Source organism: Diuraphis noxia, unplaced genomic scaffold, assembly GCF_037042655.1.
Source record: "Diuraphis noxia isolate RWA-SAM2 unplaced genomic scaffold, SU_Dnox_SAM2 contig0002, whole genome shotgun sequence".
Lineage (NCBI taxonomy): Eukaryota > Metazoa > Arthropoda > Insecta > Hemiptera > Aphididae > Diuraphis > Diuraphis noxia.
Window position 1 is genome coordinate 70,310,972 of NW_028301712.1, and position 16,923 is coordinate 70,327,894.

The 16,923-nt window shown below is 26.4% G+C and overlaps 3 protein-coding genes and 1 non-coding gene across 9 annotated transcripts in view; 1 reads left to right on the plus strand and 3 right to left on the minus strand.

Annotated features, from left to right (window-relative positions):
* The first annotated feature begins 205 nt into the window (after positions 1 to 205).
* Nop10 (Nop10 ribonucleoprotein) lies at positions 206 to 1,091 on the plus strand. Its single transcript, XM_015523513.2, has 3 exons — positions 206 to 507; positions 771 to 813; positions 893 to 1,091. The coding sequence occupies exons 1-3, from the start codon at positions 454 to 456 to the stop codon at positions 988 to 990; spliced, it is 195 nt and encodes a 64-aa protein (XP_015378999.1). The 5' UTR covers positions 206 to 453; the 3' UTR covers positions 991 to 1,091.
* On the minus strand, positions 1,031 to 6,712 carry LOC107173117 (thioredoxin domain-containing protein 11). Its single transcript, XM_089220144.1, has 13 exons — positions 6,203 to 6,712; positions 5,913 to 6,126; positions 5,615 to 5,848; positions 5,353 to 5,541; positions 5,068 to 5,220; positions 4,915 to 5,005; positions 4,590 to 4,845; positions 4,431 to 4,532; positions 4,126 to 4,312; positions 1,992 to 2,219; positions 1,740 to 1,933; positions 1,527 to 1,665; positions 1,031 to 1,465 (listed from the first exon to the last, which is right to left on the minus strand). The coding sequence occupies exons 1-13, from the start codon at positions 6,367 to 6,369 to the stop codon at positions 1,223 to 1,225; spliced, it is 2,397 nt and encodes a 798-aa protein (XP_089076270.1). The 5' UTR covers positions 6,370 to 6,712; the 3' UTR covers positions 1,031 to 1,222.
* Positions 6,713 to 7,929: 1,217 nt separating this feature from the next.
* Positions 7,930 to 8,036, minus strand: LOC149058863 (U6 spliceosomal RNA). Its single transcript, XR_016190642.1, has one exon. It is a non-coding gene; the product is annotated as a U6 spliceosomal RNA (small nuclear RNA).
* Positions 8,037 to 9,076: 1,040 nt separating this feature from the next.
* The window catches only part of LOC107173095 (uncharacterized), a 29,313-nt gene continuing 21,466 nt past the window's right edge, over positions 9,077 to 16,923 (minus strand). The window contains exons 1-11 of one of the 6 annotated variants that reach the window (XM_089219101.1): positions 12,675 to 13,227; positions 12,503 to 12,565; positions 11,987 to 12,049; positions 11,457 to 11,594; positions 11,142 to 11,351; positions 10,798 to 10,871; positions 10,589 to 10,733; positions 10,418 to 10,529; positions 9,779 to 9,936; positions 9,532 to 9,710; positions 9,077 to 9,473 (exon numbers count right to left, since the gene is read on the minus strand). In XM_089219101.1, the coding sequence (XP_089075227.1) occupies positions 9,371 to 9,473; positions 9,532 to 9,710; positions 9,779 to 9,936; positions 10,418 to 10,529; positions 10,589 to 10,733; positions 10,798 to 10,871; positions 11,142 to 11,351; positions 11,457 to 11,594; positions 11,987 to 12,010 (1,143 nt within the window). In that variant the 5' untranslated portion in view covers positions 12,011 to 12,049; positions 12,503 to 12,565; positions 12,675 to 13,227 and the 3' untranslated portion in view covers positions 9,077 to 9,370. Of the gene's footprint in view, positions 9,474 to 9,531; positions 9,711 to 9,778; positions 9,937 to 10,402; positions 10,530 to 10,588; positions 10,734 to 10,797; positions 10,872 to 11,141; positions 11,352 to 11,456; positions 11,595 to 11,986; positions 12,050 to 12,502; positions 13,228 to 16,923 lie in introns of those variants that run through there. The other 5 variants (XM_089219099.1, XM_089219098.1, XM_089219100.1 and 2 more) reach the window with 5 other exon arrangements.

Here is a 16,923-nt window from a genome sequence, read left to right on the forward strand (position 1 = left end):
TGAGAATTGATAAATATTGCGATTGTGCAGAACCTTGGTTAATGGTAAGGAAAAACTGATTAGGACCACCGACCAGTATAGAATAGATAATAAAGACCACAAAGCACAGAATCAAGGTGGATAAATTTATTATTTATTATAATATATCCACCTTGCACAGAATTTAACATATTAGATAATAAATGCATTTTTATTTATTATCTATGGAATTTAATCATTTATTCTGTGATAGCCGAAGCACCCGAGGCCGATAAGATGTTACCATAGATAATATATATTATGTTACACTCTGCTACCACTCTACCAGTGATTAAAAAAACGACTGTAGTTTACATTGACCACGTGCTTGACCAGTAAGTTGTTGTGCTTGTTGCTACTAGCTTGATAAAGGATCAACTGAACATTGAACAAAATAAACTCAAAATACTTAAAATACTTGTCGAAAACTTGAAAATGCTTTTAAGATATTATCGCGGTGAAGACGGTACACGGGTTTACACTTTAAAGGTAACGCAAAAACCTGTCTGTAACTGTATCGCTTGTATTTGTTTACATTTGAATAGATCCGACGAATGTATGTAATTGTGGACAATATATTATTATTGTTTAAAAAATATTAGTTACAAATAACTTAGATTATATTACTTACATTTGTCAATTCAAAAATGTAACCAAGGACTTTTGATTCTCGTTATACAAAGCTTGTTATATATTTTTTTTAATTAATCTTACAATTAATATTAATATATTCTATTTTCATTTATGAATAGAAAATGGATCCCTCTGGCAACCAAACTTTAAGTGCCCACCCAGGTAAAACTATTATTACTATTGTTATTATTACTATATTTTTTCTCTTCTTAGAATCATATAATGAATATTAAAATTTTAGCTCGATTTACTCCAACTGATCAACATTCTAAAGAGCGAATTCGTATCAAGGAGAGATTTGGACTTCTACCTACACAAAAACCAGCACCAGAATACTGATATCACACAATAGCACGCAGAAGAAAGAAAAAAAATGAACTGAAAACCCAATTTGTCAACTTTAATTCAATAAAATAAATTCATTTTTTTATCATATAACATTATCACAGTTTGTTTTAATTAAACCTATAACATATGAGAAATATAAATTTTATTAATTTAACAAGTGATTCAAAGTTTAAAATAACAATAGGTATACTAAATTATATACTTACAGCTAGAACTGAAACAACTAAAAGTTATAAATTTCAGAAAACTTTTGCAAGGATTTGGAATTTAATTTATGAGTTACATCTAAAATGAGACTGAAAGCTTTTAAATACCTCAATCTATTAAAGATAGGTGTTAATGTAACATTTTTATTTTTTTCTCTGTACACAAGACCTCTGCGGTATGACTGGAGTGATTTTGATATGTTTGCATCGCAGACAAGTTTAATATCTCGAAGACAGTAATGAAGTTGTTTGTTGTAATCCTTAAAACATAAATTATATGTTATCTAATGCAAACATTAAAATTTAATAAATCAATACTACCTCAGAAGAATCCCATACAGTACATAAGCCGACCATAGCTTGTAACCGAGTCTCTAGTAATAGATTAGATAGAATAAACTGAGACAAATTATTGGATGTTAACTCAGTGTTATATGGAAAAACAAAACTTTCAGCTTTTCTAAAACAAAACAAAAAGTAAAAGTAGAATAAGTTAAATAGTTTTCTTATAAAAACAATGATAACTAATATTACTTTTTAGCAGGAAAAATTATAATGGTAGGAAATGTTTGTACAGTCAAATGCCAACTTAAATCATTGTTGCTAGCATTGAAGCGGAAAAATTTGAGATCTTTGACATTTCGCATTAAACGAGCAACACTTAACAGCACGTGTGCAACAACTTGACAATACGCACAAAATGGAGTGTAAAAGTATACTACAACATTCTATAAGAAAAAAAAAACATTAACATTTGTTTAAATATTTAAAATTGGTATAAATTACGTCGGTGTTGTTAAAAACTGCATTATTAAATGTTTCAGAATTTAACGTTTCAATGTAGACAGTTTCTTTGCCTTTTATTTTCCCTCGATACAAATGAAAATTAACATCAAGATCAGCAGAAGACCGTAAATGGCGTTTTGCTCGATTCTCAAGAAAATCTATCAGTAATTTGGTCATTGTATCTTTTGTAACATGACTAGTTTTTGGTAATGTATGAACCATTTCAGACTAGAAAAAAACATGACAATTAGATATTATTAAAAATTAAACTCGGTTTATTAAAATAAAGAAGCATTAATTTATGAATGATAAAATAAAATATTGAGTTTGTCCCATGATGAGGGCGTCATACCTGCATGTGTTGTATCTGTATTACAAATATATAATAAAGCAATATGAAAGTCCAGAAGTTTTGGTTTTGTAATATAAATTTAAATATTAAAGTTAATTGACCTATTATCAAACTTAAATGTAAGAAGATTATCTGTGTTCTCTATTTGGTTTTTTACCACATTTGAAAGTTAATTTTTTAAGTGAATATGAGTGTGTAAAATACTGTTTGAAAATGCTCATAATTGACTTAAAAAAAAAAAATAACATCATTAAAACCAACAAGGAAACACACATAATGATCTAACATTTCAGTCTGATATTAAGTCGATGAACATTATAATATTTTAGATAAAAATACAAACTTTAATTTGCTGTATGTATTATAATGCACAACATACTTATCCAAGTTTTGGATTTTAATAGAATCCAATTTTCATATAAAAAATCAAATATAAAAGTTATTGTATTTTTTGTATATTTATTAAAACAATAACCAATTCTTTATGATATGTTATGAGTAGAATCCTTCATAATTACCATTGATTATCAAGCATCTTAACACTCATCACGAGAAACTCAAATCCTATAAGGTTAGTTTATTCAAAAAAAAATATTTAGGTGCTATAATTTTACTTATACTAATATAAATTAAAAAATTAATTTTTTTTGAGTACATATTTGAACTATATAGTACATATGTTAAAGCATTTTTGGCAAATGACAGTTAGTGCATATTATACATCAATCTACATTCTACATATTATAACCTATTTATTCATGATTAATATTATTTTTATTTCACTTAAGTTATAATATTTACCTATACTAACACAATATTAGATAAATATGATTAAAAAACATATTCAATTTATTAAATATAAATAAATAACTTGAATTTGTTTTGATATGGCTCATTAGTTAATATTATAAATACCAATAATCAAAGTTATGTGAATGTGGTTAATCTCTATGTTGTTCCCAATTAAATTATGAAAATAATATTGCAATTAACAAATATCTTATTTCACATGTTGTAGTGGTAGATGAATAACATAATAAAAGTGGAATTTAATATATAAAAGGCCCTTGATTTACTTCAATTACATTCACACAATATATCGTATATATTGTGATATGAAATATATAAGAGATACTGAATACAGCGACTAGTTTGCACCTCACATACTGAAATTAGTTTTAAAATGGTTGAGTATCTTATAAAGATTGTATATTATGTACTATCGTAAAATAAAAATTGTTTATGATTTATTATTTTTTTTCCTTATTCATAACCATGAGGTATACAAATTGTTATGATTTCCTACAAAAAAGGGGTTCATAAAGAAATAATAATAAAATACCACTGAAAACTAAAACTTATACATTTTTCTTTTCAAATTATAATTATATTAAATTTTATTTTATCTGCACTAAACATCTCATTGGTGACTTATCACTTTTTTTTTCAAGGAGGAAATTTCCGAAAAACAGACATCTATATGGATATTAAGTTTAAAAACAACTATAATTTAATTGTTCATAAAATAAATATTAAGAAGAAACATATAAAATATTTTAATTGCATTCCAAGCAAGAAAAAAATAGATTTATCTTATATTAATGAAAAACTTCGATGAAACCTTTACATTAATTGGAACTGTAAATTCGATACAATCAATATAATAGTAGATATTATATGATTTAGAAAAAATTCATATCAGTGAACTACAAGTCCTACTTTAAGCACGAACAAATGGCACAGATAATTTTACTACATCATTAAATTTATACTCAACAATACCTTCATATCATAAATCACAACTGCAGTTCTTTCACGATAGTGATTTAAGTTTATGCCAAAATCTTTAGCAGTATGATAATGATAATTTGAATCCAAAGCTAGAAATGTCATACTTTTATTTGCTAAACATGCTGATCTCAATGCATCAGTAGTGTTGTATATAAAAGCTTCATCAGGTTTAGAAAATCTAAATAAATATATAAATAGTAAATTAAAACAGATATAAATTTTCACAATTTAAAATTATAAGTAAACATGTATATAAAATATAAATATATATATATTATTGTGAGTATTATACTTACCTAAAATATTTGTTAGCAAGTAAGCTTCTGTAACACTGAGTTTCTTTCAATTTTTCAACAAATTGTTCTGTACTCACATGATTTGACATGTTGATTTTAGTTCTAATAAATTATATGGATTAAACATGATTGTCAATATTATAAAATAGAATATCTTACATTTTCTTCTTAGACTTATCCAAATCATTTGAACAATAACTTATTTTGGGGTCAAAAAATATGCTTTTAGACATTTTACACAGAGCTTTATTTAGATAATTTACTTCTAGGTTTGTATCTAAATTAAAGCTATCTTGATTTTCTATTTGCAATGTGGCATTATGTTTTTTAAGAATACTAGCCATCTTATCAGGATATTTATTCATTATTATCTCATGACACTGTTTCACATATTTTGGTCGCTCATTATAAAATGCTTAAAACAAAATTACATTATTAACCTAAAATAATATACTATAGATTAATAACAGAATTATTTACGTACATTTTATTTCTTTTATTAAATGTTTTGCAATATACTTTGCTGGAATAGACACTGTTTGGCAGTTGTAGTATTCAATACTCAGTAATTGAAGCTAAAACATAATATTTACTTTACTATTGAACTATTAAACACTATTATAACATTAATGATTACCATTGAATAAATTGGGTTAAAATCCAAATAAGGATTATGTGGTGTAAACAATAACATAGTAGGTCCATTTTTAAAACTATTATCTAGTATAAGAGATCTACTGCGTGCAATAGCAGGTACCCATCGAGTTGTTAATTTGGTCTCTTGCATTACCTAATTTCCAAGTGTTTCATGATTAATAAATGATTCATTAAAAGCCTTGACATATTTAAGAGCAATTTATAATTTATTTTAAACAATTGTATGCATAAAATATTCTCTATTTTTAAATATTAGTATATTCACCAATGTGTGGTTCCATAGAAGTAACTTAATCAAGGGTTCTTTACTACTTAATGGCCAAGTAGCAACACACCATTTTACATAAATTTGTAATGGATCGGCTTTTAAATGATTAATCGCTGCATCCAAAACAATTTTATACATATCCCATCCTTGAGTAGTTTTAAAATCGACAGATGCTACTAGAACATTCTGATAAACAATAACCATTATATTATAAACTGCTTATCTGTTATGATAATGCACACTTTTAGTAAGTACTCACATGATATTGCTGATGGACTTTTAACAAATCCAATTTGCTGTTCAATAATTTTACTGGGCGCTTCATAGTGTCTACAAAACGTGTTATATATGCTGCATCATCTGAAGGTCCTGCATAATAAATCCCAACTTTGTTGTAATCGTAAGCAACTATCATAGGATATATTTTATTTCCTTTAAGTACTTTACTGCAAATACTTTCTGGTTGCCAACAATTAACAGCAGCAAAATATACCTTAAATTAATAATATGAATTAGCACACATCTAGTAAAACGTTTTATTTCAGTGTTTTTATTACTTCTTCTTTGTTGTTTTCACATGCCTCAATGAACGCTTCTTGAGAATTGATAGAATCAGCATCCCATGGTGCATAGAACATTACAACTGCTATGTCAGCCAGGGTAGCTTTTTCTAACACAGATTTTAAATCACCTGTGTAGAAATCTTTGACACACGAATTAGCACGAAAAAATGGTTTTGGTTTGGGGCCTTTGACATCGTAATCATTTTGTCTAAAATTAAGAATACAAAAAAAGATTATACAACAAATACAAATTGGTTTCAAAACTGTGTACTTATACAGCTTACATGTTTATTATAGTTGCGTATGTAGTGCACGTAACAAAAAGTGCAAACAACAACTCTTTTCCTAGCCGTCGGACGAACATCTTCAACTGCTTGTACCGATTGAATGCTTGTTGAGTACCCTCATCCGGTTGTTCCTTGATGGGTTCTTCTTCCACTACGGTTTTCATTATTCAACCTCATTGGATCCGGTGGATTTCAAGACTGTTAATTAACACACCGAGCGACCAATACTGGTCGGCACTTGGTTCCTTGATTCGATAACTACTTTGACCACGAATATATATTGAATTATTGAAGGAGCTCAGTTTTAAGACGTGTATGCGGCGAACAACACTAAGTCAAATGATAAAGAACCAAACTGATAACTAATTCGAACCAAAGTTTGTAAACAGTTTACGTATTATGTAATACGTGTATCATAACGATTATTAACATATTATTTTGTAACATAAGATGAATGGCAGAGCAAAACACTGAAAAACCGATACGTACGATGATTTTATGCTGTGCGGCAAATAACTTTGATAACACAGTTTATTTCACTGATAACCATTAGTGGTTAACTGATAATGATAATCAGTTGTGGACGACGGACGTTGACAGTTGACATATTTTGGCATTGTTGACAATCTCATCTCATTACTTTTACTTTTACTGCTCGGTGCTGGGTGCTCGCCACGACGCGTCGACGCCACCTTATAAATGAATTATTTGCTGTATACTTACTGCGATACCAGTTACGGACGCCGGAGGATTTAACTCCAATTTAAAATATCGTTAATCAAATAATACTAAAAAAAAAAATCACTTAAGTATCTATCATCAATTCACTACAAATTATAGATTTATGACATTTGTTCTTACCCTATGTCAGTTACCAATAGAGATTATTCATGATCATAAAATCATGACGTGTTCGCTCACTGATTAACATATTTCGAATTTCAATTTCAATTAATTCGACAAGATGCATTTTATTACCTCCACTCTGGGATTTGCCATTTAAATTTCTGTAACCAATAGTTGTCCGTGTTTAAATTGTTTGTTTTTTTTCTTACAAACAAGTATATGTGCCATATTTCTACTAATGACGATAATAACGTATCGCTACGTTGTAATTTTTCAAATATGTATAATTTATGTGGTACAGCGATGCAGTGATTATATAAATATACCAATCTAATGTATCTTACAAATATAATAACGTTCATACTTAATTGTAAATAATTTAGTTGTCAATGTAATCTAAACCCAAAGTAATTAAAATGTTGTAACCCAATGGCCTATGTCGCCGAGGATATATTTCGATTAATAATAATAATAAAAAAAATAGCATTAATAAATTAATTATTTTTAAATATTGTTCAAAATTAGTTTAGAATGTTTAGAAGAATTATTTCTCACAATATTTAATACCAGTATTCGATTTTTGTAATAAAATCATATTGTCAATCATTAAAACAAATAAAATGTGTGATATTTAGATATGTGGAATTTTGGGAAATTTTCCTAATTTTTTGTATTTATTCATGTTTAATCATAAAATATTAATTATTAAAAATTTACACTAAGATATCGAATGAAAACAATTAATTGTACAATTTCTTCAAAAAACTTAGAAAAACATTCCAAGTCCCATTCCTAATGTTGAAGATATTTAGATATATATATATATATATATATATATATATTGTGTAACTGTCGGCGTAATCGAAAAAAAATTACAAAAAAATGTGGAACGCTTCACGATTTTGCGTGTCATCCTTGCGCAGGGGCCATGCTAATCTTCTCTGTATCGTTCCAATTTTAGTATATGTACTGCCGAAGCAAGTACATTTGCTTCTGTGGTTTCACCAGTATATATACTTTGCATTCTTATCATATCGTCACTTATGAGAGCTAGTCAAAATTATTCGGTGAATACCGTATTACATTAACGTAAACGTCACGTTGAACAATTCTTACCGATAGATCGCAGCACCGTGATACTTCTTCGCTCTCCGATTATGATTGTTTTGTTTTTAGTTTTTACTATATTATGTATTTAGCCTATAGGCTATAGGACCAACGTCCAACAATAATGATTATAATATTAATATATTATGTATGCAGTTGTGACCTCTAAATATTACCAATGATTTAAAACATGGGCGTCATTACTCATGGGTGGTGCAGCGTGTGCATTTACGATTTTGTGGTGGTGCAAGACAATGGTGGCCAGCCTCACTAGTATAGAATTGACAGAAAAGGTAGAAGAGGCAGAACTGAAAACAGTGGTATTTCTCCTATGCTCACCCCTCCCCCTTGAAAAAATTATAAAAATGTAATGCAATTTTTTATTTGTCAAGCTAGGTATGTCTACAAGTGATTATAATAAAAATTGTAGTAATTGTGGGTACACACAGTGATATAGTTTTGCTATTGTTCTGTGGTATTACTTGATATTCTCTGACAATTCTCATATCACTGCTGACAACGTACAAATAATTTATCAAAAATTAATATTATAATTTAATTACTTCTAAACAAAGAAATAAATATTTATATTTAAAAAAAAAATAATTACTTGTAATTGCACCACATGTGTGCTGAAACATTTTATGATTATAATAAAATAAAATATATATATTTATATTGACATAATATACTAAACATTCATATAAATCCATAAGTAATTATCATTACTTCATAATCATAGGAGTAACTATTCCTCTGTATATGGTGGGGGAGAGGGGTATAAAATCTCCTAAGAATGAATATTGCGTACTTAAATAATTTAAAAAGTTGATAATAAAGATTTATCTAACTTTATTTTCACAATTAAATAATTATTTAACAATTTTAAACAATAGTCATATACATATTCGTTATTCATCATATTTATTAGTTTGACAACTGAGATGGTAAAAAATGTCATATTATAAAATATAAAAGATGATAATTCACCAAAAAAACATTGAACACAAAATTCTACAAAACATGTAATTAATAACTATAAATTTAAATTCAACCATACATTTTATTTATTAGTTTAACAATTGGGATGGTAAAAAATTTAATTTTAAAAAGTATATAAAGAAAACTATAATTCATCAAAAATCATTTAACACGAAATTCTACAAAATATATAATTACTACAAATTTAAATTCAACAGGTTAAACTAAACTTTAAGGTTCAAAGTATTTAGAGTGATCTGTTATATCTGAAATTAAATTTAAGAGATGTGGATACTCTTTCTTTATGCCCGAATCATTCAATACTTTTTTGACTCTGAAATAATTAACAAGTATAACAAAGATATTTAAAATTACTTTCTCATACTATTTACCCTAACTGAATTGAATGTTTAGATAACAATCTTTTTTTATTAAGATTATCTAAAAGTTTTCCAGCATAATTTCTTATGTTTTGGTTTTCCTCTAGGGCTACAAGAATCATTGATACAACAAAAGATACTGGATCATAGAAAATCCAAGTACTGTTCATTTCTGATAACTGTATAACTTCCTGAAAGTATATAAATGACACATACTTGAATCAGAAATTATTTTACAGTAGGGGGTATTGATACATACATCAGTTTTATTTTTGTTGAAAAAATTGAAAAGAATATCATAGCATTCATCAAAAATCCACTCAGCCATAATTTTATATGATTTTAATCTATACACACTTTTAAATTGTGATGGTAACTCATTAAATGAAAAACAATTGTTGACAATCTTGACAGGCTCTGTAAATACAATAAAACAATTAATATTAAATTCATTAAATTAAGAAAATTTTGAAGGTTAGATATTAATTATCAAATAACTATTACAATTACTGAAAATGTTATATGACATAATAGTATATTATAATAATAATAAAATAGTTAATATTATGTACAATTTGTTTTTAGCAATAGGTCTACCACATGACTAATAAAAAAATGAATTACTAATTCAAATTTAATACATTATAAAATATTAAAATATCTATAAAAGTTTAGGCCAACAGACCAACTGCCCATCACCTCTCAGATTTAAGTGTTTTATATGCGATGATTAATTATATAATTATACATAAAAAAAAAAATGCTAATGTATAAAATATCATTTACAGTAACGTATTAGTGTATTACTTAATTTAAGGGTACACTCATCATTTATACAGCAGATCAGTTTTTAAAAATTCTTTTAAAACTAAAAAACAATTACCCTCATTTATCCAACCTTTAGAATGCATTTTCTGTACTTGGAGTATTAAACATTTTAGTGTCGATGACATATCATGGTTATCTACAGAGGATACAAGCTTGTTTACTGGTAAGTTCAAATCATGTGTCTTAAAAACAAAATTTATATATATTAAACAATTTCTTTCCAGCAATTTATTATTGTTACTTTTGATAATATTGGTCCTGCTAATTGTAGTATTATACATAAACAATGCATTTCTAGTTCATTTTTTTCTTTGCTTAAATCTGTAATGCATGATAATATAATTTTTTCTGGAAAGGCACCCTTTCTAAATAGTTCACCAATAAATCTATCAAAAATAATATTTGATATATAAAAAAATAAAAATAAAAGTATATTTATTCAAAATACACCTGCAATTGCATGTGGATCTCTTATTAAATTCAAATTGAAAATTATTCAAAGTGGTTATAAACGTCTCTGGTACCTGGTAAACAAATAATAATTGTTATAAGAACTATTGGACCCAACCTTCAAAAATAAGACACCTTTTTTGAATTCAGAATTATATTTAATTTCATACAGAAATTAGGAATAAAACAAAACATATAAAAGGTATTCTATTATGTCAAGAACCATAGATAATAATTATTAATAATTGCTAGATTTATAATAAGAAGCTAATAATAGTAATAATAAAAAAAATTAATAATAATTAATAATCATAGTAAAATATAATAATAACATAACTATTTACCATATTATTATTGTTTTTCATCTTATCTTTTAATTTGTCTAACTCTTGTTGATACTTTGTTGAAGTATAAAATACATTAGAACATTTTTGTAATAGAACTTTTTGAAATGTTATTTTAGTATCTGAAGCAGCCTTATTAAACTTGGAATTATTAATCATAGCTGCACACATCTGGGCATATATATGTGTAAGATTTTGTCTTTTTAAAGCCTAGGTGGTTATAATGAAAATGAGATTAAAAAAAAAATAATAATGATAATATTATACAGGTTGAATTACGAGTTAGAACTATAATTATTATTAATATATACATACTCGATCAAATATTATATCTGAAATTTCTTCAAATAGTTTAACATTATTTATTGGCAAAGCAATCATTTTCTGTGTCATATTAGCTAAATTGACTATATTTAAGTGATGTACAATCGATTTTACAGTATTTAACACTTCCTAAGATAATACAATTTATAAGAATTGTAGATTAAAATGTAGGTATTAATATAATATAGAGATTAAATAACACTTTATTGGATGAATAATAAATAACAATTATTCAAATTCTGTTTGTTTACACATGTACAAGAAAAATTAATTAAATTTGTGGGTTGTGTACATGAATATATTATAATGCTAATAAAAAATCATTATGCTTAGGCTAAATCTCTGACATTTAATTGTGATGTTCATTATTGTTTCTGTCAGGTTTGAATGTTAGATTGAATATGTAATTACAATAGGTAATGAATATTTATCTTGTTTAACATAATATGATAATTAGGTATAACAAAAAAACATTTATGTTTTATAAATGTGTAACATAGTGTATACTATTGAATACTTACAACTGAGTTGTTTAATTGTTCCATAATGATTTTATCAATTGTATCTGTTATACAAACAATAAACTAAAAATAAATAGCAAAAAAATAAATACATTATTATATTTATAAACTTATTTTTATAATATAAAATATAACTCAAATGTATTAATTCAAAAATGTAATAAAAGATTTTTAATTATTTACTACTTTGTCTATGTAGAGCTGTGGCTATAATTAAGGAAACTGATTAAAAAATTGATAGCAATAACAGGAATTAAATACAATTATTTTATTTATTTAAATGTATTGCAAAAGTACTTAGTAGTATTCATCAGTACAATAATTTTTATCATAAGATTTAAAATATATTATATAATATAATATAATTTAGTAATTGTATGAAATATTATGTTATACCTGCATTACTGCAAAGTCCATTAATAATTAATATAAATAATAAAATGTTAAAATAGACAACCTAATTTTATATTATTTGTAGGATTACAATTATTTTTACATGAAATAAATATATCTTACCAATTGTGGTTATATATGTATGGTGTTAGTTGGTTCTGCAAAATTTAATCTTTTAATCTTCAGCTGACATACATAAATCAATGAAAACAATTTTTAGAGATCAATGTTGATAATTAATTGGAAAATTAGTATTTATGTATAAGTAGTAGTTGATTATACTAAAGATACATACTACTTAACAACAATATACTAACGCAGGCCAAGTGCTAAATTATAAGTTGAAACAATTAACAATGGTTAACAGCACACCGGATAGGTACACATCTTAAGTCAACTATCTACTATAGTTACTATAGTTAGAAACTAATACAGAACAGTTCGCTATATTACTTTCTCGATCAATCTACAGTACACTCGTGTATCGATGTATACAGTATATTTACACTACAAGTACTTTTCAAAAATAATTAATGACTAGCATATCAAAATATAACGAGTGTAAATAGTGTAACGCAAAAATGAAAAAATAAATTATAATACCTAATAAAAGATTAATATTAAAACATGTATAACGCATAACTGTGTAAGATTTATTTTTTAAGTTTTAAAAGGGATTCTCATTAGTCATTTCTCTGTTCTCATTACATCTCCTCATGCCGGGTAGTGTACTAGTGTAAATTTAATTTCTTTGATTGGCTGAACCGTATGGTCGATTAAAGTTTACCATATGGTTAATTGTTATCACACAATACCACAGTAACCAAACGTTACCACATAGTAGAATAATATTTTTTATTCAAATTTTGGGCGTATGGCCCGTATCACAATATAGAGAAGATATCTATATATAGTAAGTTCTCTACATCGTGGCCCGTAATCGGCGTAATCCGTATGTTTACGGTAAGTTGTGTGCATATCCTTATACGTCATTACGTCCGAGGTTGTGTGCATAGACTTTTTACTAAATACTTATAGACTGGCACTCTTCACGTTCCCACCGTGTCAAAATAGGTAGCGCTTTTAGGTGAAGTATATATATATATATATTTTTTTTAAATAAGCTGCATCATTGCGCCATGGTGGCCTGTGATTAGGTATCGTTCTATTATACTATTATACCACATCATATAACATAGTTAACTTATGGTAGGTAGCATAAGCCATAAAGATGGATCATAATTCATAGTCACAGGTATAAAGTTTAAATTATACTATATACCTGTGATCGGGGACGGCGCGAAGGGGGCAGTTGACCCGGGCCCTGCGATTTTAAAATTATAATCAAGGCTCGAATAGAATTCTATGAATATAATTATGTATGTAGGTATTAATCTAATTGAACTCATAAAAATAATAAGTAACTAGTTTTTTATTTTTACATTTTTATTCATTCAAAAATCCAAATTTTCCGAAGTGTTTACCTAGGCTATAGACCTATAGAGTATAGACCATGGCCATGATCATAAATTATTCTTAATAAATATCGAATAAGTATGATGTAAGTATTGAAGTAAGATGGAAACATTTTTCTTGACATATTATTTGTTATTAATTATTTATATTAGTTAAACAATAGACCTATAATACCTTGTATTAAATCTTAACCACGAAGCCTATATTAATTATAATGGCTAATAGATACACATATTAAATAAATAAAGTTTTATAGTGTTTGTATATTTCTTATTTTGTTACATATTGTGTTCTAATGACTGATTTTTCGATTCGATTCCAAGAAACAGTGGTTATTCATTATTATCTATCTACTTACTAAAGTTGAGACGTTTAAGGCCGCGCGTACATTGGAGAGCGCTGTGCGTCAAGCGTCAAAATTCGAATATGTTTGATTTGTGACGCGGCGCGCCGCTGACGCTCGACGCTTGTAGTCAATAACGCACTTTGATTTAAATTATATGGGTTTAAATTTTTTGCGCGACGCAACGCTCGACGCTCTCCAATGTACGCGCGGCCTAATAAAATTATCATTCAGGTCACCAATAATATTTAAATTAAATACCGAGACTCTGAGAAATTTATTTTTGTTATACTTAAAAATAGTTGAATAAACACGTTTTAAATTTATATTTTAAGGTATAAAGTAATCAAGTTCCCATTTTTACCAAACTAACTTATAAGTTGGAAATTTGGAAAATTTTAGAAACTAGCTTATATTCTAACTTAGTTAGTTTTTGTATTAAAGTAATTTAATTTTTAGTATTTTTACTAGTTGAAAAAAATGAATAACTTACCCAAATTTGCCGTAAACACTGAAAACGTGATAACAAGTCTGTTGACGATAAAATAAAATAACATACTATAATTTATTATAGCCACATATTATTAAGTAAATATTATTATTTATAACTTATAAGTTTTATAAGCAATGTAGGGTTTAGCAGTTAAATTTAGATTTAAGATACATATAGCTACCACGCCTATACCAGCAACCAATTACTTGATGAGAGGTAGAAGTGATTAAATCTTCTAAAATATAAAAATAGCCCATTAAAACTCACATTGTACTGACTTATTTTGAATATTGGCACAAAATAGTAAATACTAATCATAAAATATATTAATTAATTGTCAAATTCAACATATACGACTTTAATGCTTTATAGAATGAATCACTAAGTATTTTTACTATTCTCAGCGAATCTACATTTATGCTTTAAGTAGGTATGCATTTATTTAAATTCTGTTTTTTTGGAATTTGCAAGCATACGTCTTGTCACTTAGAAATCCCATATTTTAATTCATTAAGATTTGTATATTATTCAAGGAATAACTAGTTATTTAGTTATTCTTATGACGATATAATATGTTCATTACTTTAGATTATTCAGATTATTAAAACTTTACGTTTTTAAATCTTGACGCTTGCTATTATAATATCAAATATAATATTAGCAATCAACATAATAGGCATTTAGTGTAACACGTATAGCCGTATAGGTGATTTTTTTCCTGTTCAAAAACTAGGAGCGGATGGGAACTGTTCAGCACAATACTGCCATCAGTGCCACCCGTCCCTGTATCGTTTATTCACCAAATACGACAATCAATCTATACAAAAATTGGGGGTCTCTAACCACCCCCCCCCCCAAAAAAAAAAAAAAAACAAAAAAAAGGTATATAGGTGCCTGTTTATCTTCTACAGTAAAATACTAGAACTAAAATGTATACAACATAATATATTGCTTTATATTGGTAGTTAATACGAATTAATGACAGTAGACGATTAAATCATTATTTTTTAAAAACAAATGTTGTTATAGAATAATAACATCGATACAAAATAAAATAACCAAAATAAATAAATATTAGCATTATATACCTATCAGTTTAATTACCCAGGCTTAAGTTTTAATGAGCCATATGTCCGTCGTGACTTGTGTTTATTAGTTACTTATCTTATTATTAATATTTATAATTTTATATTCTTGTGTATAAATTATTTTTGTTTTTTCGGTTTTTGATCTTCCGGGCAGTGACAATGGCTAAAATATATTATGACTTAAAAAGAAATAATGATGTTATTAATTTATTATTTTGCTCACGCTGACCGCGCGTATATAATAATAGTCATAAACTTTATTTTATTATAACCGAAGTAGGTATATAACTATATGCCACAGTGTTGGAAAAACTTTCCTATTGATTAGTATATTCAACAGTTTATTATATCATGAGTTATCTTTATATATATAGTTATCATAAGTATAGATTGTAAATTGTATAAAGCAAACAATTTTCATAAAATAATGAAAACTAAACAAATTTTATTAATTATCACCATGCTAGTCCATGCATGATGTTAATATTTAGTCCATACTCCATAGGTAGGTTACCTATTCCCATTATTCGGGACATCATTATTTATGATTAAATTAATATAATAATAGGTTTATAAATTGTAAAATAAAGTAATATAATTAGCTGATTTAATAAGTCTCAATAAGGCACTAAAAAGGTATTCACCTATATTTACTTAGAGAACATTGGGCAAGAAACAAATAAGCAGACATTGATAATTATTTTAAATTAAATTAATTACAAAATTAATATTTGATGAATTATTAATTTCTATATAATTTTGTAATAAAAATATAAAGTAATACCTCTATTATTATTCATTTTATTCTATAAAAATAGTAAGGTATTTATTAAATAAGCTTAAATCGCTAATAAACTTGTTGTATTAAAATAATTCTATGTACCTAATAGAATCAGACGAAATAATACTTACAATTAAAAGAAAAGCATTATTAATCATAACTAAGCTGTTTTTTAAGTTATGCTAAGTTTTTATTCTGTATAGTAATACAAATATTAAGAGAAAAGTGATCCTTCAATTATTATTTTTTTTTGCATAAAAATATAAGTAGGTAATTATCAAGCTTAAATTTCGAATAAATTTATTATGATAAAATAAATGTGCTGTGAGTATCAAAATCAATCAAAATTATAACTCAAATTAA